Source organism: Panthera leo, chromosome A1 (assembly GCF_018350215.1).
Source record: "Panthera leo isolate Ple1 chromosome A1, P.leo_Ple1_pat1.1, whole genome shotgun sequence".
NCBI classification, from domain to species: domain Eukaryota; kingdom Metazoa; phylum Chordata; class Mammalia; order Carnivora; family Felidae; genus Panthera; species Panthera leo.
The window spans coordinates 109466529-109488657 of NC_056679.1; the positions used below are offsets into that span (position 1 = coordinate 109466529).

Genomic DNA, 22129 nt, shown 5'->3' on the forward strand with positions numbered 1-22129 from the left:
CTGAAATATGGGATGGTAGGGTTTATATAGAGTGTTTGGAAGGAGCAAATGAGTTAATTTTTAAAGCCTGGTACATACAAAGTACTTTGATTAGGACTATAAAGTCTGACACCTGAAATAAGATAATGGAATATAGTATAAAATTCTGTATTTTGTATTTTTAGGATGCTAAAGAGCAGTTAAGCCCTTTAGAAACAACATTGGAGAAGTTCCAGCAGGAAAAAGAAGAATTAATCAATAAAAAAAATGCAAGCAACAAAATAGCACAGGATAAAGTAAGATTTCATTTATATTTTTGTTATCATATATATATTAAACTTATGTTCAGAGCATGATGTTAGATACTAGCATTTCACATGAAATTAAAAACATAAGGTAAATAGTATTTTGAGATTTGTGACATAATCCTGACATTAAAAATTCTCATTAGGGGTGCCTGGTGGCTCATTCGATTAAGTGTCCGATGTCGGGTCAGGTCATGATCTTGCACTTTGTGGGTTTAGGCTCCACATCAGCGTCTTTGGTGACAGCTGGAGCCTGGAGTCTACTTCAGATTCTGTATCTCCCTCTGTCTCTGCCCCTCCCCTGCTTGTGCTCTGTCTCTCTCTCTCTCTCTCTCTCTCTCAAAAATAAACAAACATTAGGGGCACCTGGGTGGCTCAGCCAGTTAAGTGTCCGACTTTGGCTCAGGTCATGATCTCGCGGTTCTTGAGTTTGAGCCCCGCGTCGGGCTCTGTGCTGACAGCTCAGAGCCTGGAGCCTGTTTCCGATTCTTTGTCTCCCTCTCTCTCTCTCTGACCCTCCCCCGTTCATGCTCTGTCTCTCTCTGTCTCAAAAATAAATAAAACGTTTTAAATAAATAAATAAATAAACAAACATTAAAAAGAATTCTTGGGGGGTGCTGCCTGGGTGGCTTGGTCAGTTAAGCGTCCATCTCTTGGTTTTGGCTCAGGTCATGGTCTTGAGGTTTGTGGGTTCAAGCCCTGTGTCAGGCTCTTCACTGATAGCACAGAGCCTGCTTGGGAGTCAGTCTCTCTCTCTCTCTCCCTCTCCCTCCCTCTCCCTCCCTCTCTCTCCCTCTCTCTCCCTCTCTCCTTCTCTCCCTCTCCCCCTCTCCCCCTCTCCCTCTCCCTCTCCCTCTCCCTCTCCCTCTCCCTCTCCCTCTCCCTCTCCCTCTCCCTCTCCCTCTCCCTCTCCCTCTCCCTCCCTCTCTCCCTCTCCCTCCCTCTCTCCCTCTCCCTCCCTCTCTCCCTCTCCCTCCCTCTCTCCCTCTCCCTCCCTCTCTCCCTCTCCCTCCCTCTCCCTCTCCCTCTCCCTCTCCCTCTCCCTCCCCCTCCCTCTCCCTCCCTCTCCCTCTCCCTCCCTCTCCCTCTCCCTCTCCCTCTCCCTCTCCCTCTCCCTCTCCCTCCTCTCCCCCTCCCCTCCCCCTCCCTCTCCCCCTCCCCTCCCCCTCCCTCTCCCCCTCCCCTCCCCCTCCCTCTCCCCCTCCCCCTCTCCCTCTCCCTCCCTCTCCCCCTCCCCCTCTCCCTCTCCCTCCCCCTCCCCCTCCCTCTCCCTCCCTCTCCCTCCCTCTCCCTCCCTCTCTGCCCCTGCCCCGCTTTCTCTCTCTCTCTCAAAAAAATAAATAAACTTTAAAAAATTAAAAAAACTCTGGGTGCACCTGGGTGGCTCATTTGGTTAAGTGTCTGACTCTTGGTTTCAGCTCATGTCATGATATCATGGTTCGTGGGTTTGAGCCCCACACAGGTTCTATGCTGACAGTGCAGAGTCTGCTTGGGATTCTCTCTGTCCCTCTCTGCCTCTTTGTCTCTCTCTTCCCCCCTCTTTCAAAATAAATAAACTTTAAAAAACTTCTTGTTAGAGTAAGGATTAATATTATTTTGCTTCTTGATCTAAAATAGAAGTTGAGAATAGAGATTTCTTTAATCCAATCCCATAGACAGTAAGGGGAATTATCTCAGATTATAACATTTGCAGTTGATGGAAACTGGAGCACAAAGCTCCAGCTTCTAAGCCAGTGTTTCACTGTGTTCATCTATTAAGTTTTTGTTACCTTATTTTCTTGGAAATAAATCTTCTTAAATGCTCTGGTATAAATAAACATTAGTATTAAATAAATACTAAAATATTTTTTCACAGACGAATGATATCAAAGAGAAAGTTAAAAATATTCATGGTTATATGAAGGACATTGAGAATTATATTCAAGATGGGAAAGATGACTATAAGAAGGTAATTTAAAACTTAAAATTATTTATTTACTTATAATTTTTTCTCTTGTAAAAATTCTTCAAAGAATTTTCTTTTTTGTAGCAAAAAGAAAATGAACTTAATAAAGTGATAGCTCAACTAAGTGAATGTGAGAAACACAAAGAAAATATAAATAAAGAGATGGGAATCATGAGACAAGATATTGATACACAGAAGGTAGGTCGTTTTTGTTAGTAGCTTATGATATCACTTATGCCAGTCTTTATGTTTTCATTTTTACTTTTACTTTCAGTAGATCCGTTGGATAAAAATACATACAGAGAAAAGCAGTTGTAAGAACATAGTCTTTTCTTCCTTTCAATTTTATTTCTCATAAAAGACACATTTAGTAAAAGTGTAAACATAAAAGATTTTAAATATAAAATTTTAAACATAAAATTAAACTAATTTTATAAATTAAAATTCTCCCTCCCCTCTGCCAATTCCCAGTCTCACTCCTGGATGTCATTCCTGGTAACAGTTTTTTGTTTGTTCTTATAGAAGTTGCTTATTCATATCAACAGGTGGGTAGATCAATATCTGTGTGTCCGTGTGTGTGTGTGTCCGTGTGTGTGTGTGTGTGTATATATATATATACACACACACTTTTTACATATGGGCTCATACCATTGATATTCTACACCTTTTTTCACTTAGCGCAATTTGGTCTTACATACCAAGTCATCTCATCCACCCACCACATTCTTTGTAATGATGATGAAATACTCCATTTTGTGTGTGTACCGTAAATTGATTACTTTTTTCTTATTGCAAGTGGTGGCAATGAATATCCTACATATATCTTTATTTTTTATTTCTTTTCTTAATGCAAGATAAAGTCACACAAAACAAGGATGGAGGTATAATAATCTTAAAAGCTACAACCAAAATATCTATATATTAAGTCATTTTTCAATTGAGTCCTATTTCATTTTCCCTATTAAGGAAATTAATTTCTGCATTGTAATTAAAATCACATTGAGAAATTATCTTGTTAAAGATAATTCCTTATGTAAGCATTGTAGTTAATGTCTTTAAAAGCTCTATCATTTCTTTCTTCCTGCTGTTTTAAACAAAATTTGCTATATGAGTGCTTTAATCACCTAGTTATAAGTGATGGTTAAAAATCTTTTTGAAGATTAGCTCTATCACCTGTCTGCAGGGCTTCTAGCCATAGTGCCAGGTATTTCAAATATATAAATATTAGTGAAAAGTAAATCTCTACCACCTAGGGGTGCCTGACTGGCTCAGTCAGTGGGGTATGCAGTTCTTGATCTCAGGGTTGTGAGTTCAAGGCCCATGTTAGTTGTAGAGATTCCTTAAAAATAATAAAGTTTTTTTTTTTTTAATAAAATCTTTTTAAAAAAGTAAATCTTTGCCATCTAATAAATGCTGAATAACTATAAATATATGATGGTGTGTATAACAACGTTTAGTTAATCACTAGTTTACATAGGGATGGTCTATTTAAAATCACAGTCTATAAATCGTTCATGTTCCTCCATATGTAAACATATGTAGAGGTCATTAAGATTTACCCATTTGTGACCCTTAAGTTGATGGTCTAAACTTTAGTAGATCTGACTGTATTAGTTTACTTTTGTAACCTTCCTTGTTCCAGAAATTATTTAGTAAGTTATATACATAGAGCATTGCCAAATAACATTTTAAGTTAGTGGAGAAATGAGACTCTATGGAAATATGGACAAGAAGGTAAAACCAGGAGAGTAGTAAGTATATAAATGTAGCCCATGAAATGTGATATGCTTGTTAAAGATTTTAGTAGTCACATGAAGATGGGAGGTCACAAAGTTAAGATTTACATTGTCTCAGAGATGAAAGGAAACCACTTCCCTGTAATCAAACCAGAGAAAAATGTCTCCCATAGGCATTTATGGCAAGGAGGACACTGTGTAGATTAATAAAAATAGGTCTTTAGCAAATGTCTTGGGGCTTTTAAATTTTTTTAATGTTTATTTATTTGGGGGGGCAGGAGGCAGAGAGAGAGAGGGAGACACAGAATCCGAAGCAGGCTCCAGGCTCTGAGCTGTCAGCATAGAGCCTGATGCTGGGCTGGAACTCCCAGAACTGTGAGATCATGACCTGAGCCAAAGTCAGATGCTTAACCAACTGAGCCACTCAGGTGCCCTGCTTTTTTTTTTCCCCCACACAGTGTGTTTCAGCATCTTTCTTTATCTTTCCTTGATGAGGTGTTCTTTGTAAGGTGGTGTGATTAAAGCCTAAGATAAATGTTGGAGTGTTTAGAGAACTAGGGGCACCCATTAGAATCACTTGGGTTTACCACTCCCAGGATACAACCAAGAAAATTTTAAACATGTTCGCATAAAAACTTGTATAAGAATATTCATAGCAGCGTTATTCACAGTAGTCAAAATATGGAAATAACCCAAATGGTCATCAACTGATGAATGGATAAATGTGGTATATCCATATGTATTAGGGTTCTCCAGAGAAACAGAACCAATAGGATATATATAAAGGAGTTTATTATAAGGAATTGGCTCACGTGATTGTAGAGGCTGAGAACTCCCAAGATCTGTAGTTGGCAAGATGGAGACCAAGGGAAGCCATTGGTATAGTTCCAGTCTGAGTTTGAAGGCCTGAGAACTAGGAGAGCCAAGGTTTCAGTTCAAGCCTAAAGGCGGGAAAAGACCACTGTTCCAGCTTATACATTGAGGCCAGCGAAGTTACCTCTTACTTGGAGGTTTTTGTTCTTTTCAGGTCATTGTCAGTTAATGTGATGAGGCTCACCCACATGGCGGGGGGGGGGGGGGGGGGGGGGGGGGGGACAGTCTGTTTTAGTCTCCCAATTCAAATGTTAATTTCAAGACATACTCAGAATAATGTTCCACCAACATTTCCAAACATATGTCTAAGCACCCCATGGCCCAGTCAGGTTGACACATAACATTAACCCTCACTCATGGAAAATTATTCAGCCTCGAAAAGGAATGAAATATTGATATATGCTACAACATGGATAAACCTTGAAAACAACATGCTAAGTGATCAAAGAATCCAATCACAAAAGACCACATACTGTATTATTCTTTCTATGAAATGCAGATATCCATAGGGACAGAAAGCAAATTAGGGTTGCCAGGGGCTAGGGGAAGGAGAGAGAAGGGAATGAAGTGACTGCTAATGTGTTAGTGTATTTCCTTCGGGGGTGGTAAATGTTCTGAAATAAGATAGTAGTAATTGTGGCATAATCTTGTGAATATACTAAAACCACTGAGTTACACACTTTAAAATGGTGAATTGTATGGTATATGAATTACATCTCAGTTTTCTAAAAAAAAAAAAAAATCACCTGTGTTATTAAAAATATACATGTCTGGGTTTCCATTATAGGCCAATAAATCAGAATTTCTGGGTCATGAGCAGAGGCATGTATGCTTTGTTAAAGTTCCCCAGGGGTTCTGATCTATCAGTCACTGAGCTAGAGCATTGCGAGCTTCCAAGCTATCCTCTAGAATTACATGGTCTTTTTCCCAACCAGACTTGATGGACATTGAACTGCATCTATTCAGTATGCTATTCTATCACAGTTGCCTAGAAGGCAGCTAATTTTTAGGTTTGCTTTAGGTACCCCACTGCATGCATTAACTGTCATCTGAGCTGGATGACTGGAGTTAATATTTAAAATTGAGCCTGACAGTACCTTATTTCATGATTAAGCTCTACTAAATTTAGTCCACAGAATAAAAAATTTGGTAGTTTAATAACCTGCCTCCCTCCTTTTTTAGATGAAAGGAACTGGAAGTGACCTGTCTTGCCCCAGGTCACAAAAGCAGCAATAGAAGGAGAACTTGACCTTACATTGTCAAATTGCTCCTATAACAGAAAAACAGTTCTGTTGTATTATAACTGCATCTGTCTTTCTTTTCTCTTTCTCCAGTAGTTTGTTTTGTAAACAATAATTGGAATTCTCAAGGACACATTTAACCCAAAAAGCTTTTCCCTATCAATAGTGAGCCGGGCACTGTGCTGGTTGCATATGTTCACTCATTTAATCTTCATATCAGCTCTGAATGACAGGTGGTATTATTACCACCATCTTATAAGTAAACTGAGGCTCAGAATTTAAACTAATTTGCCCAAAGTCATCAAATATGAGAGCTTTGTAATGCTGAGATTTGAGCCTAGATGTACCTGAGTCCAAAACTTTTGCTCCTTAACTACCGTGCTATATACTGTCTTCCAGAATGACGGTTAAAGGCAACTAGAAGCTGACCTTAAAAAAAAAAAAAAGAAAGAAATGCTTAGCTTTCTGTTACTAATAATGAAAAAGTCCAAGCATAGTCTACTATGGGAGAATTTTTGAAAGTCACAGCAGCTGCAGTGGTACATTAGGTTGCCTTGGCAACAAAAGGACATTTACAACTGTATCATTTATATGTATATTTGTATTACTGTTTGCAGGAAAACTGAAGGTGGCCTTAATGACAGTTTAAGAAAATACCTATCTCAAATTACTGAATCATAGATGGGAGACTTAAGCATGTGACAGAAGTCCTGGACTTCCCTTCTTCTCACCCACCTCCCAGATCCTTATTCCTTATTAATTCCTGTGCCATTACTGTTGGCAAGAAGATAACTGCCACAAGTCTGCCCCTCCCTCCCACTTCCCATACCACTGAGTTTATTTCAGTTGCAAGGATTACTGCAAGAGGGTCCTAGCTTCCTCTTTGAAAAGTCCAGACTGTGAACTTGGGATGAGTTTCCTATATTCAGGCTTTTATGAGCCAAACCTGTTTCTGCAAGATTTTTTTGTCTATATTCCAAAGAGTCACCTTATAAGCTATTTGTTTTGGCTCTTGACAGCCTAGTCCACAATCACCAGGGTAATTACTGAAATAATTATGTTGGTGTTGCTGCTGCCGCTAAGTGACTGGGTTTCTTTTTTAAGGACAGTAGTACTCAGAACAGCCAACTTTTAAATTTTTCAATTCAGTTCAATGGCCAGGGAAAGTGTCATCACTATGTAGATATATACTATTTTTGTGAAATTTCTGACTGTCTTGTGACTATCATTTGTCAGCTTGAAAGTAAAGGTCTATCTGACATACCTAACGCTTCTTACAACCTTGGCACATGTTAGGGGACAGATACAAATAGGGGGAAAAAAGTGGGGAGACTGATAGTATATTTCTCTCTTGTGATCTTTTACATCAGTAGTCTCTCTTGTGGGGTTCCCATGCAAGATGATCCAATGAGGCATTAAGTATAAAATACTAAAACATCTAGTTATATTCTTTTATTTCATCTTTTAAATATCTGTTTTGTGTATTTATGAGCCAGCCAGATTTTTCCAGGCCTCAAGATCCCTTCACACTGGCTTATTCCCCCTCTGTTGAGTTTAACATGATTCCAAGTAAAGGCAGAATCAGTACCACCTGTCAACAGCTGTATATTGAGTCTCATGTTGGTAACGTGATTGTTTTTGTTAACCAATTTAATATTATTTAGATACAAGAAAGATGGCTACAAGATAACCTTACTTTAAGAAAAAGAAATGAGGAACTAAAAGAAGTTGAAGAAGAAAGAAAACAGCATTTGAAGGAAATGGGTCAAATGCAGGTCTTACAAATGAAAAAGTATGTTTTTAAAAGGAGCCTTTAAAGGTCTCTTTATTGAAATGTAAACAATATTCAGTATATTTTTTAAAAAAGAATTTTAGCATAAGTGTACCTTGAGGCTTACAGGGAGGTGAATGGATTTTTTTATGCAACTATATGTCAGGGCTTTACGAATTGAATTACCAAAGAAGTGATAAAGAATTTGTAGTCATACTGGAGTGATGGGCAGGATTAAAAATGCGAAGTCCCCAGATCTCCCCAGTTAGCTATTTAAAAATCTCTTTCATATATTGAAAAAATCAAACTTTATAACTGGAAGAGCTCTTCATCTTCAGTCTCATTTTTAAAGCTTTAGGACATTGAGACCCAGAAAAAAAAATCCACAGGAAATTATGATGAAGGCCTGGAATGTGACCCAGATATCCTAGCTCCCAAGCCTCAGCTCTTTAACATTGCATTGTTAGCACTCCCAGTGTTGAAGTTGAAAGAGTGAAGCTTTTAGAAGATACTTAAAATCGAAACAATTTATTCTTTGCTACTGAAGAAAAGCCAGGCATTTTTATAATTTCTTCTGTGCCTGGTACATAACAGTGATGTCTATATTCATTCAGACTACTAAGTAGATCTGATCTTTTTCCAATCTGTCTTCAACTAGTGTGCAACAGAAATATCAAAACATAATCAGGCCAGTTCTGTAAGAATGTCCATAAACTGGAGAACAGTGCTTAATAAGAGGTGCTTAATACATAACTGTTAAATGAGTAAGGTTTTTAAAACACATATTCAAATCTGTATTACCTCCCAACTTATCAGAAAAGTTTGTGTATTTTACCTTTTGGGGTTATAATTATGCTTCTATTTGGGCAAGTGAGATTTTGTAGATTACAAACTTTTATTAATACCACAGAAACTAATAGTTTGAGATGAAATTGTATTTTGTCTCTGATGTACTGTGAACAAAATGATGACCCTTCTTAGTAACTTCTCAGTGTTGATAATTGTGCATTCTTGGTTCACAATCAGAATTTTGTGAATTTGTAATTTAATCACTGACAGTACTTTTTTTTAGGTTAGTGCTTAAAGTAAGGAATTTGTTCAGTGTTCAGAGTACCTTATTCGGCACACAGAAATCAGCTGTTTAGAAACCTGGATGCTTCAGAGATTTGGAAAGGAAGAAAATTTTCTTTAGTACTAAAGCCTTAATAAGGAGACTTATTATATATCTAAAAAGATCCAGCTTTTCCATTGCAGGCTGCTAAAAGCTAAAAATTGTCCTTAATTGTCATTTTTACCTTCTGTAGTGAACATCAGAAATTGGAAGAAAAAATAGATAATATAAAAAGAAATCACAGTTTGGCAATAGGGCGACAGAAAGGTTATGAGGAAGAAATTATACATTTTAAGAGAGAACTTCGAGAACCTCAATTTCGGGATGCGGAGGAAAAGTACAGGGAAATGATGATTGTCATGAGAACAACAGAGCTTGTGAACAAGGATCTGGACATTTATTATAAGACCCTTGACCAGTAAGTATTGGACTGGGGATTTGGTTTCCACGGCAGTATCGGCTAGCATGTTTTAGTCATATTTTCCCTTTTTTTACTTATTATATATAGTTGATACATACCAAAGAATGGAAATAAATATGTGTATACACACACACACACACACACGTGTGTGTGTGTGTACGCATACACATGCATGCTTAAGTTACAAAGTTAAGTTTTAAAGCATTAAAATCTTAAAGACTACTCCTGATACCACCCTCCACACCCATTCCAAGAACTCTTGCATTACTACTAGGTGAGATCCACTTAGTAGCTCCTCATCTCAACCTTCTGTCCTCTTCGTTCCCCAGAACCACTGACATAGATTTTTGCTTTCTCTGCTTCAAAATAATAATAATAATAATAATAATAATAATAATTGTATCATATGTACTTTGAGTGGTTTTTTTTTTTTGAGCTTTTGAAAAAAATACCATATTCTGTGTCCTCTTCAAGGATTTGCCTTTTTTATCTGGTTTTTATATACTCAGGTTGTTTATAGCTATAGTTCATTCATTCATTTTCACTGATGTACAAAATTGTGTCATGGAAATACACCATGCTGTATCCATTTTCCTAGAGATGGACATACTGTGCTATTTTTACGTCTTTACTGATAGAACCTTTGCTGCTAGGAACATTCTTGTGATGTCTTCTGGAGCAAAAGTATGAGATTGTCTCGGGCATACGTAGGAGTAAAATTTTTGGCACTAAATTTTACAAAATAATGTTAAATTTGTCTTCCAAGGACTTTAAACTGCACTGCTAGCAGAATGTAAAGGTTTTCTCTGATGCATCGTCTGACACTGATTTTGTCAGTTTATTAGTTTTAGTGAATCTGATGGGTTTACAATGGTAAATCATTTTGGTCTTCATTTGCAGTCCCCTGATTTCTGGTGATCTATCTTACTTCCTTGCTTCTCTTTCTTCTCTTCCTTCCTTTTGTTCCTTCTCTTCCTTTTCTCTTTCTTTCTTTCTTTCTTTCTTTCTTTCTTTCTTTCTTTCTTTCTTTCTATTCAAGTTAGTTAACAACATACAGTGTATCTTGGCTTCAGGAGTAGAACCCATTGATTCATTTCTTATATATGACACCCAGTGCTCATCCAAAAAAGTGCCCTCCTTTGTGCCCATCATCCATTTAACCCCACCCACCTACCTCTCCTCCAGCAGCCCTCAGTTTGTTCTCTGTAGCATCTTTCCACGTTTAATCTTTTTTTTCCTGTTTGAAATGCTTGTGTCTTTCACCTATTTTTAATGTCTTAATGAGAGTGGTAGTGATCTGCATATGTTCTTTATCTCTTCTGAATTTCAGTTTTTTTTAGTTATATGTATTATAAATATCTTCTCAAACTTTTTTTTTATTGTTTTTTTTTATTTATTTTTTAATATATGAAATTTACTGTCAAATTGGTTTCCATACAACACCCAGTGCTCATCCCAAAAGGTGCCCTCCTCAATACCCATCACCCACCCTGCCCTCCCTCCCACCCCCCATCAACCCTCAGTTTGTTCTCAGTTTTTAACAGTCTCTTATGCTTTGGCTCTCTCCCACTCTAACCTCTATTTTTTTTTTTTTTTTTTTTTTTCCCTTCCCCTCCCCCATGGGTTTCTGTTACGTTTCTCAGGATCCACATAAGAGTGAAACCATATGGTATCTGTCTTTCTCTGTATGGCTTATTTCACTTAGCATCACACTCTCCAGTTCCATCCACGTTGCTACAAAAGGCCATATTTCATTTTTTCTCATTGCCACGTAGTATTCCATTGTGTATATAAACCACAATTTCTTTATCCATTCATCAGTTGATGGACATTTAGGCTCTTTCCATAATTTGGCTATTGTTGAGAGTGCTGCTATAAACATTGGGGTACAAGTGCCCCTATGCATCAGTACTCCTGTATCCCTTGGATAAATTCCTAGCAGTGCTATTGCTGGGTCATAAGGTAGGTCTATTTTTAATTTTCTGAGGAACCTCCACACTGCTTTCCAGAGCGGCTGCACCAATTTGCATTCCCACCAACAGTGCAAGAGGGTTCCCGTTTCTCCACATCCTTTCCAGCATCTATAGTCTCCTGATTTCTTCATTTTGGCCACTCTGACTGGCGTGAGGTGATATCTGAGTGTGGTTTTGATTTGTATTTCCCTGATAAGGAGCGACGTTGAACATCTTTTCATGTGCCTGTTGGCCATCCGGATGTCTTCTTTAGAGAAGTGTCTATTCATGTTTTCTACCCATTTCCTCACTGGGTTATTTGTTTTTCGGGTGTGGAGTTTGGTGAGCTCTTTATAGATTTTGGATACTAGCCCTTTGTCCGATATGTCATTTGCAAATATCTTTTCCCATTCCGTTGGTTGCCTTTTAGTTTTGTTGGTTGTTTCCTTTGCTGTGCAGAAGCTTTTTATCTTCATAAGGTCCCAGTAATTCACTTTTGCTTTTAATTCCCTTGCCTTTGGGGATGTGCCGAGTAAGAGATTGCTACGGTTGAGATCAGAGAGGTCTTTTCCTGCTTTCTCCTCTAAGGTTTTGATGGTTTCCTGTCTCATATTCAGGTCCTTTATCCATTTTGAGTTTATTTTTGTGAATGGTGTGAGAAAGTGGTCTAGTTTAAACCTTCTGCATGTTGCTGTCCAGTTCTCCCAGCACCATTTGTTAAAGAGACTGTCTTTTTTCCATTGGATGTTCTTTTCTGCTTTGTCAAAGATGAGTTGGCCATACGTTTGTGGGTCTAGTTCTGGGGTTTCTATTCTATTCCATTGGTCTATGTGTCTGTTTTTATGCCAATACCATGCTGTCTTGATGATTACAGCTTTGTAGTAGAGGCTAAAGTCTGGGATTGTGATGCCTCCTGCTTTGGTCGTCTTCTTCAAAATTACTTTGGCTATTCGGGGCCTTTTGTGGTTCCATATGAATTTTAGGATTGCTTGTTCTAGTTTCGAGAAGAATGCAGGTGCAATTTTGATTGGGATTGCATTGAATGTGTAGATAGCTTTGGGTAGTATTGACATTTTGACAATATTTATTCTTCCAATCCATGAGCAGGGAATATCTTTCCATTTCTTTATATCTTCTTCAATTACCTGCATAAGCTTTCTATTGTTTTCAGCATACAGATCTTTTACATCTTTGGTTAGATTTATTCCTAGGTATTTTATGCTTCTTGGTGCAATTGTGAATGGGATCAGTTTCTTTATTTGTCTTTCTGTTGCTTCATTGTTAGTGTATAAGAATGCAACTGATTTCTGTACATTGATTTTGTATCCTGCAACTTTGCTGAATTCATGTATCAGTTCTAGCAGACTTTTGGTGGAGTCTATCGAATTTTCCATGTATAATATCATGTCATCTGCAAAAAGTGAAAGCTTGACTTCATCTTTGCCAATTTGGATGCCTTTGATTTCCTTGTGTTGTCTGATTGCTGATGCTAGAACTTCCAGCACTATGTTAAACAACAGCGGTGAGAGTGGGCATCCCTGTCGTGTTCCTGATCTCAGGGAAAAAGCTCTCAGTTTTTCCCCGTTGAGGATGATGTTAGCTGTGGGCTTTTCATAAATGGCTTTTATGATCTTTAAGTATGTTCCTTCTATCCCGACTTTCTCAAGGGTTTTTATTAAGAAAGGGTGCTGGATTTTGTCAAAGGTCTTTTCTGCATCGATTGACAGAATCATATGGTTCTTCTCTTTTTTTTTTGTTAATGTGATGTATCACGTTGATCGATTTGCAAATGTTGAACCAGCCCTGCATCCCAGGAATGAATCCCACTTGATCATGGTGAATAATTCTTTTTATATGCTGTTGAATTCGATTTGCTAGTATCTTATTGAGAATTTTTGCATCCATATTCATCAGGGATATTGGCCTGTAGTTCTCTTTTTTTACTGGGTCTCTGTCTGGTTTAGGAATCAAAGTAATACTGGCTTCATAGAATGAGTCTGGAAGTTTTCCTTCCCTTTCTATTTCTTGGAATAGCTTGAGAAGGATAGGTATTATCTCTGCTTTAAACGTCTGGTAGAACTCCCCTGGGAAGCCATCTGGTCCTGGACTCTTATTTGTTGGGAGATTTTTGATAACCGATTCAATTTCTTCGCTGGCTATGGGTCTGTTCAAGCTTTCTATTTCCTCCTGATTGAGTTTTGGAAGAGTGTGGGTGTTTAGGAATTTGTCCATTTCTTCCAGGTTGTCCAATTTGTTGGCGTATAATATTTCATAGTATTCCCTGATAATTGTTTGTATCTCTGAGGGATTGGTTGTAATCATTCCATTTTCATTCATGATTTTATCTATTTGGGTCATCTCCCTTTTCTTTTTGAGAAGCCTGGCTAGAGGTTTGTCAATTTTGTTTATTTTTTCAAAAAACCAACTCTTGGTTTCGTTGATCTGCTCTACAGTTTTTTTAGATTCTATATTGTTTATTTCTGCTCTGATCTTTATGATTTCTCTTCTTCTGCTGGGTTTAGGCTGCCTTTGCTGTTCTGCTTCTATTTCCTTTAGGTGTGCTGTTAGATTTTGTATTTGGGATTTTTCTTGTTTCTTGAGATAGGCCTGGATTGCAATGTATTTTCCTCTCAGGACTGCCTTCGCTGCGTCCCAAAGCGTTTGGATTGTTGTATTTTCATTTTCGTTTGTTTCCATATATTTTTTAATTTCTTCTCTAATTGCCTGGTTGACCCAGTCATTCGTTAGTAGGGTGTTCTTTAACCTCCATGCTTTTGGAAGTTTTCCAGACTTTTTCCTGTGGTTGATTTCAAGCTTCATATCATTGTGGTCTGAAAGTATGCATGGTATAATTTCAATTCTTATAAACTTATGAAGGGCTGTTTTGTGACCCAGTATATGATCTATCTTGGAGAATGTTCCATGTGCACTCGAGAAGAAAGTATATTCTGTTGCTTTGGGATGCAGAGTTCTAAATATATCTGTCAAGTCCATCTGATCCAATGTATCATTCAGGGCCCTTGTTTCTTTATTGACTGTGTGTCTAGATGATCTATCCATTTCTGTAAGTGGGGTGTTAAAGTCCCCAGCAATGACCACATTCTTATCAATAAGGTTGCTTATGTTTATGAGTAATTGTTTTATATATCTGGGGGCTCCGGTATTCGGCGCATAGACATTTATAATTGTTAGCTCTTCCTGATAGATAGACCCTGTAATTATTATATAATGTCCTTCTTCATCTCTTGTTACAGCCTTTAATTTAAAGTCTAGTTTGTCTGATATAAGTATGGCTACTCCAGCTTTCTTTTGGCTTCCAGTAGCATGATAAATAGTTCTCCATCCCCTCACTCTCAATCTAAAGGTGTCCTCAGATCTAAAATGAGTCTCTTGTAGACAGCAAATAGATGGGTCTTGTTTTTTTATCCATTCTGATACCCTGTGTCTTTTGGTTGGCACATTTAGTCCATTTACATTCAGTGTTATTATAGAAAGATATGGGTTTAGAGTCATTGTGATGTCTGTATGTTTTATGCTTATAGTGATGTCTCTGGTACTTTGTCTCACAGGATCCCCCTTAGGATCTCTTGTAGGGCTGGTTTAGTGGTGACAAATTCCTTCAGTTTTTGTTTGTTTGGGAAGACCTTTATCTCTCCTTCTATTCTAAATGACAGACTTGCTGGATAAAGGATTCTCGGCTGCATATTTTTCCTGTTCAGCACACTGAAGATATCGTGCCAAGCCTTTCTGGCCTGCCAAGTTTCAAAGGAGAGATCAGTCACGAATCTTATTGGTCTCCCTTTATATGTGAGGGCACGTTTATCCCTTGCTGCTTTCAGAATTTTCTCTTTATCCTTGTATTTTGCCAGTTTCACTATGATATGTCGTGCAGAAGATCGATTCAAGTTACGTCTGAAGGGAGTTATCTGTGCCTCATGGATTTCAATGCCTTTTTCCTTCCCCAGTTCAGAGAAGTTCTCAGCTATAATTTCTTCAAGTACCCCTTCAGCACCTTTCCCTCTCTCTTCCTCCTCTGGGATACCAATTATGCGTATATTATTTCTTTTTAGTGTATCACTTAGTTCTCTAATTTTTCCCTCATACTCCTGGATTTTTTTATCTCTCTTTCTCTCAGCTTCCTCTTTTTCCATAACTTTATCTTCTAGTTCACCTATTCTCTCCTCTGCCTCTTCAATCCGAGCTGTCGTCATTTCTATTTTGTTTTGCATTTCGTTTAAAGCGCTTTTCAGCTCCTCGTGACTGTTCCTTAGTCCCTTGATCTCTGTGGCAAGAGATTCTCTGCTGTCCTGTATACTGTTTTGAAGCCCAGCGATTAATTTTATGACTATTATTCTAAATTCACTTTCTGTTATATTATTTAAATCCTTTTTGATCAGTTCATTCGCTGTTGTTATTTCCTGGAGATTCTTTTGAGGGGAATTCTTCCGTTTGGTCATTTTGGATACTCCCTGGAGTGGTGCCTACCTGCAGGGCACTTCCCTTGTGCTGTGGTGTATAACTGGAGTTGGTGGGCGGAGCTGCAGTCAGACCTGATGTCTGCCCCCCCCCCCCCCCGCCCACCGCTGGGGCCACAGTCAGACTGGTGTGTGCCTTCTCTTCCCCTCTCCTAGGGGCGGGATTCACTGTGGGGTGGCGTGGCCCGTCTGGGCTACTTGCACACTGCCAGGCTTGTGGTGCTGGGGATCTGGCGTATTAGCTGGGGTGGGTAGGCAAGGTGCACGGGGGCAGGAGGGGCAGGCTTAGCTCGCTTCTCCTTAGGTGATCCACTTCAGGAGGGGCCCTGTGGCAGCGGGAGGGAGTCAGATCCGCTGCCGGAGGTTTGGCTCCGCAGAAGCACAGAGTTGGGTGTTTGCGCGGAGCGAGCAAGTTCCCTGGCAGGAACTGGTTCTCTTTGGGATTTTGGCTAGGGGATGGGCGGGGGACATGGCGCTGGCGAGCGCCTTTGTTCCCCGCCAAGCTGAGTTCTGTCTTCCGGGGGCTCAGCAGCTCTCCCTCCCTTTGTCCTCCAGCCTTCCCGCTTTCTGAGCAGAGCTGTTAACTTATGACCTCCCAGACGCTAAGTCGCGCTTGCTGTCGGAACACAGTCTGTCCGGCCCCTCCGCTTTTGCCAGCCAGACTCGGGGGCTCTGCTTGGCCGGCGAGCCGCCCCTCCGCCCCGGCTCCCTCCCGCCCGTCCGTGGAGCGCGCACCGCCTCGCCGCCCTTCCTACCCTCTTCCGTGGGCCTCTCGTCTGCGCTTGGCTCTGGAGACTCCGTTCTGCTAATCCTCTGGCGGTTTTCTGGGTTCTTTAGGCAGGTGTAGGTGGAATCTAAGTGATCAGCAGGACGCGCGGTGAGCCCAGCGTCCTCCTACGCCGCCATCTTCCCTTCAACCTCTTCTCAAACTTTTTATGTTTATCTTTACGCCTTCTTACAGTGTCTTTTAATGAACAGGTTTGATTTTGAGTTAGTTGAATTCACAAATTTTTTTTTAAATTTTATTTATTTATTTTTAATGTTTATTTTTGAGAGAGAGTGTGCAAGAGCGCGAACAGGGAAGGAGCAGAGAGAGGGAGACAGAGGACCCGAAGTGGGCTGTTTAATGAAAGTGGAGAGCCCACCAAGGGACATGAACTTACAAACTGTGAGATCATGACCTGAGCCAAAGTTGGATGCTCAACAGACTGAGCCACCCAGCCACCCCACAAATCTTTTTTTTTTTTAATTTTTTAAAATGTTTGTTTATTTTTGAGAGAGAGAGAGAAAAACAGAGCACAAGCAAGGGAGGAGCAGAGAGAGCGGGAGACACATAATTAGAAGCAGGCTTCAGGCTCCAAACTGTCAACACAGAGCCCGATGCAGGACTCGAACCCACAAACTGTGAGATCATGACCTGAGCTGAAGTCGAATGCTTAACTGACTGAGCCACCCAGGTGCCCCACAAATCTTTTCTAATTAGTTCTTTTTGTGTCTTAAGAAATCCTACCCTACTACTATATTTTCTTCTAAAAGTTTTAGTTTTTGCTATTCACATTTAAGTATTTAATTCTAAGTTGAATTTTACCTAAGTGAGAGGTGGGAATCTAGTTTCATTTTTCCCTTGATAACCAGCCATTTTGGCTCTGTTTATTCAATAGTCAATCCTTTTCTCAATGATTTGATGTGTCATCTCTGTTATATATCAGAATTCCCTACGTGTGTGAGTCTGTCCTGGGTTTTCTGTTCTGTGTCGCTGGTTACTTTGTCTTTTTGCCATTACTGGGACCGACTTAATTACTACTATTCAACAAATAGCAGAATTTTGTTTTTTATTCAGTCTGACCATCTTTGTGTTTTTTTTCATTGTAATTTTAATTCATTTTGGATAACTTAAAGAGTTGTATTTAGTTCTCCTCCCCCCCCCCCAACTTACCTGCCTTTGGTGGGATTGATTTATTTTTGTTTATTCATTTTTCCCAGGCACCCCAAGCAGGTGGTATTTTAACAAAACTTCTAGGTAATTCTTATGCACATCAAAGTTTAAAAACCATGGCTTTAATGTGAATTGCTTTATCTTCTTCCTGAATATGGATGATCTTCTCTGCAGTGTTTTTGTTGTCTAGTATTTTCTTTTCTTAGTGTTTCTCTATCCTTTCAAAGTAGTGATAATTACTGCTGTGGTGGTGGTTCATACTTATTGTTTCTTTGAAATTTTTTTGTTTTATTTTTGAGAGACAGAGCATGAGCCGGGAAAGGCTGAGAGAGAGGAGACACAGAATCTGAAGCAGGGTCAGGGTCTGAGCTGTCAGCACATAACCCATTGCAGGGCTTGAACTCACGAACTATGAGATCATGACCTGAGCCAAAGTCAGACACTTAACTGACTGAGCCACCCAGGTGCCCCGCTCAGTGCTTATTTGGATAAACCCTCATGTTTACCAGTTTTTAAAAAATCCTGCTCTGCTTTTTTAGGTTCCATTTCCCTTCCCCCCCAAAGTACCACCCTGACTGATTTTTTCAGTGTAGGATTGTTGGTAGTGAATTCTCTTTCAGCCACTGAAAGTCTTTGCTCTCAATCTTGACATATTAGCTGGGCAGAGAGTTCTAGATTGAGAGGTGTGTTTTTTTGTTTTCCTGCCACTTTGAAAACATTCCATTTTATCCTGGCCTCTATGGTTGCTGTTGAGAAATCAATCTAATTATTCCTTTGGAGGTAATATGCCTTTGTTCTCTAGTTTTGTTCTCTTAAGGTTTTTATTTGTCTCCATCATTCTGCATTTTTCTTTCATTTCTTCTGTTCAAGTACTGTATAGATCTTGGATCTGAGGATTGATAGCTTTCATCACTTTTGGAAAGTTCTCATGTATTATCTCCTCAAATACTATCCTTTCTTCACTTCTCTCTATTCCCCCCTTTAGACAGAAATAGACTTTCTCATCCTTTCCTACAGAGATTTATATATACTGGTAATAAACTGGCCCGCTTCCTCATAAATATTTTCCAGGTCACAAATTCTTTAGCTGCTATTTGTGCTACCTATTAACATAGACATAGAGTCAGTTTTGGTTTTGATCTGCTAGGAGTTCCAGAGATAACACTAACCTGGGTCCAGTTTTTATGTTAATTTCTCAATTTGGGAGTTATTGAACTACACTGGTAGTAAAATACTGAACCTTAAACCCATCCTGCTATGACTCTTGATTTTGGCTCAGGTCATGATTTCATGGTAGTGGGATCGAGCCCCGCATTGGGCTCCACACTGAGGGTGGAGCCTGCTTGGGATTCTCCCTCCGTCTTCCTCTGCGTCTCTCTCTCAAAAAGAAAAAGAGAGTCTCAGCCTTTAAGTTGGGAATCACTTCTAACTTTGTGCCTCACTTGGGCCCGTGTCTCATCTTCTGGTTGATAGTACCCAATCCTAAGGTTATGAAAATAATAATAAAGTTTAGCTGCAGTATCAGATGATTATTCTGGTTTTCATTTTCTTCTTTGTCTCCATCACATAGGGATTTCCCTTTATTTCTTATGAACTCAACTATGAATATAAACTACTTATTATTAAAAATTTGATCTTGTTTCTAGGCATTTGTAGCAGAAGTATCAGTTACCTCAGATTTTGTTGTTTTCTGAAAAGGAAAATACCTTCCTCAGTGGTAAGAGAACTATACAGAAGGATCTCTTCTAAGTTTTCTTCTGGTCAGAAAGTACATAGCAGACCGGCCTCAGCAGTGGCATTCAGATCACAGGACTCAGGAAGGCAGGAGGACCTTGCTTTTAGTATGAGGATATTTTAGTTAATGATGAAAATAAAGGTGGCCCCAGAATCACCTAGCCATAACCTGGGATGATACAAGTTTGGGGAAGCTCATAATATTTTAAGACAAGTTAGATCCTTTTACTGTGAAAACTGGGAATCAGCCAATTCTGTTGGTCATTTTTTTTTAATTCATTTTTTAGAAATGAATACTACTAAGACTTTTGTTGAATGAAGTTAGAGTTCCAAAAACTCTTAGTGGGGTTATTGGTTATTCTAGGGATACATCTTTTGTTCTCTTTCATCGTGAGTGAATAGGTTAACATTACACAGTTTCCTGGATCCAGAAAGGCTCATGGAAATGTATGCATGCACCAAGCGGGAACTCTTGTTTTTTAACCTTTGTGAATCTTGAAAACTCCCCTAGTTTTATTTCATTTTTTTTTAAGTTTTTAAATTTATTTTTGAGAGAGAGAGGGAGAGAGAGAACAAGTGGGGGAGGAGCAGAGAGAGAGGGAGACACAGAATCCAAAGCAGGCTCCAGGCTCTGAGCTGTCAGCACAGAGCCCCACACGGGGCTCAAACTCACAAACCCTTGAGATCATCACATGACCTGAGCCAAAGTTGGACACTTAACCCACTGAACTACCCAGGTGCCCCAGAAACTCCCCTAGTTTTTAGACCCAGTAATTTAAAGTGTTGAAATTTAAGATTTTTTTTTTCCAGTTTATTCATTTTTGTTTTTGTTTTTAATGGTTATTTTTTATTTGGGAGAGTGTCAGCAGAGGAGGGGCAGAGGGAGAGTGAGAGATAGGATCCAAAGCAGGCTCTGTGCTGACAGCAGAGATCCTGATACGGGGCTCAAACTCCCAAACTGTGAGGTCATGACCTGAGCCAAAATCAAACACTTGATTGAGCCACCCTGGAACCCCAAAATGCTAGGTTTTGAAACAAGAACTCTAGCAAGACATTAAAAATCCTTGCCCAGCAGACTGTATGTACACACATTGTCTTCTCCCCCTCCCCCTTTTGCCTTTCAGATTCTTTTTAGTCTTTTCAGCTACCTCCTATATTTATGCCTTTAGGAAGCTTTTTACTTTTTTAGTTCTTAAGCAACAGATGCTGCAGATGCCCAGTAAACTTGTCAAACATTTTCTGAGCACTAAGAAATAGGAGACCTACTCCTAGTAAGGCAAGTTTATTTCAAGAGACAAGAATCCTAAGAGATTTTTATCATTAAAAACCTCTTTTATAGAGTAGGGTAACTTAAATTGGTTGTCTTGAAAAAATAAAAATCTTACAAAGCGGAAAATGTTTTTGTAAAAGTTGGCAAATTCTTCCTTTTTAAAGCCTCAAAAATTTGTAATAGATGGTTAAAAGTATTTTCTATGGAGACTACTTTAATTCACATTCTGACGTTTGACATTTAGCAAATTATTTAAGTGTCCTGGGGTTCAGTTTCCTTATCTATAAAATGGAAATTTTTTTTAACTCAGTTATAATAGTATAGAGTCAGAGTTGTAAGGAAAACTAAGAGGCCATTTAAGGCAGCTTTCTTTGTCATCTTCCATTCTTTAATATAAATTATTTTTTTTAATGATTTTAAGGTTTTAAAGTTTATTTTGAGGAAAGAGAGAGAGCAAGCATGAGTACATGCACTAGGGGGGAAAGGGTGGAGAGGAGAGAAAGAATCCCAAACATATGCGGGGTTTAGTCCCACAACTGTGAGACCATGAACTGACCCAAAATCAAGAGTCAGACACTCACCCAGCTAAGCCACCCAGATGCCCCTATATAAATTCTTATACTGTCTATTCTTTACTAGTACTGTTGAACTTTAAGAACATGTAGGTTTCTCTTTCTATTTAAACATTCTTTGAGACCAAATTTTTCAAGGGTGGGAGCTAAACAGAAGGGACGTTTAATGTTAATTGAATACTGTTAGCCTTAATCTACCTGTAAAGATCAAGTATTTATCAAGATTGAGAAGAGAATCCAAGATTACCCAAAATTAACTTCAGTGATAGGTGTAATTCAGGGGCTACTTGAGGTCTTTCTAAGGCAACAGAATGTGGCATTTAAGCTGGGGCCTGACTCATGACAGGGAACAACATATGCAAAAAGCTGAGATGCAAGCCTTCCAGATGGAGAGAATATCTGATGTATAGGCCCCAAGACTAGTTTGAACAGGAGGAGTTCAAGGACTAGGAAGAAGGCAAGCATAGCTAGAATATAGTGAGCAGGGGAATGAGGTCAGAGATAGATGGTTCCCAGACTGTGTGGTGCCCTTGCATTTATTCTCTGTATGATAGGTAGTCCCTGGTGGGTTTGAAGTAGGGACGTAATATAATCTGATCCATAGTTTGAAGAAATTGTACTGGCTGCTATTTGCACAATGTATTGTAGGGGGACAAGAATAGAAATGAGACTAGTGGAGGAGACTGTTCTATTAATCCAAGAGATGGTGGTGGACTAGACTAGGGAGGTAGGAGTGAAAATGGAGAGAAGCAGATGGACTCAAGATTTGTTTTGGAAATGGAGTTGACTGCCTTGCTTCTGAATTGAA

General features: G+C 39.2%; 1 protein-coding gene across 1 annotated transcript in view; it reads left to right on the forward strand.

Moving 5' to 3' along the window:
• RAD50 (RAD50 double strand break repair protein) overlaps positions 1-22129 on the forward strand; it is a 93452-nt gene that overhangs the window by 53980 nt on the left and 17343 nt on the right. The window contains exons 17-21 of the mRNA XM_042934768.1: positions 165-275; positions 2140-2232; positions 2314-2427; positions 7744-7871; positions 9155-9379. Coding sequence (XP_042790702.1) covers positions 165-275; positions 2140-2232; positions 2314-2427; positions 7744-7871; positions 9155-9379 — 671 coding nt within the window. The remainder of the gene's footprint in view (positions 1-164; positions 276-2139; positions 2233-2313; positions 2428-7743; positions 7872-9154; positions 9380-22129) is intronic.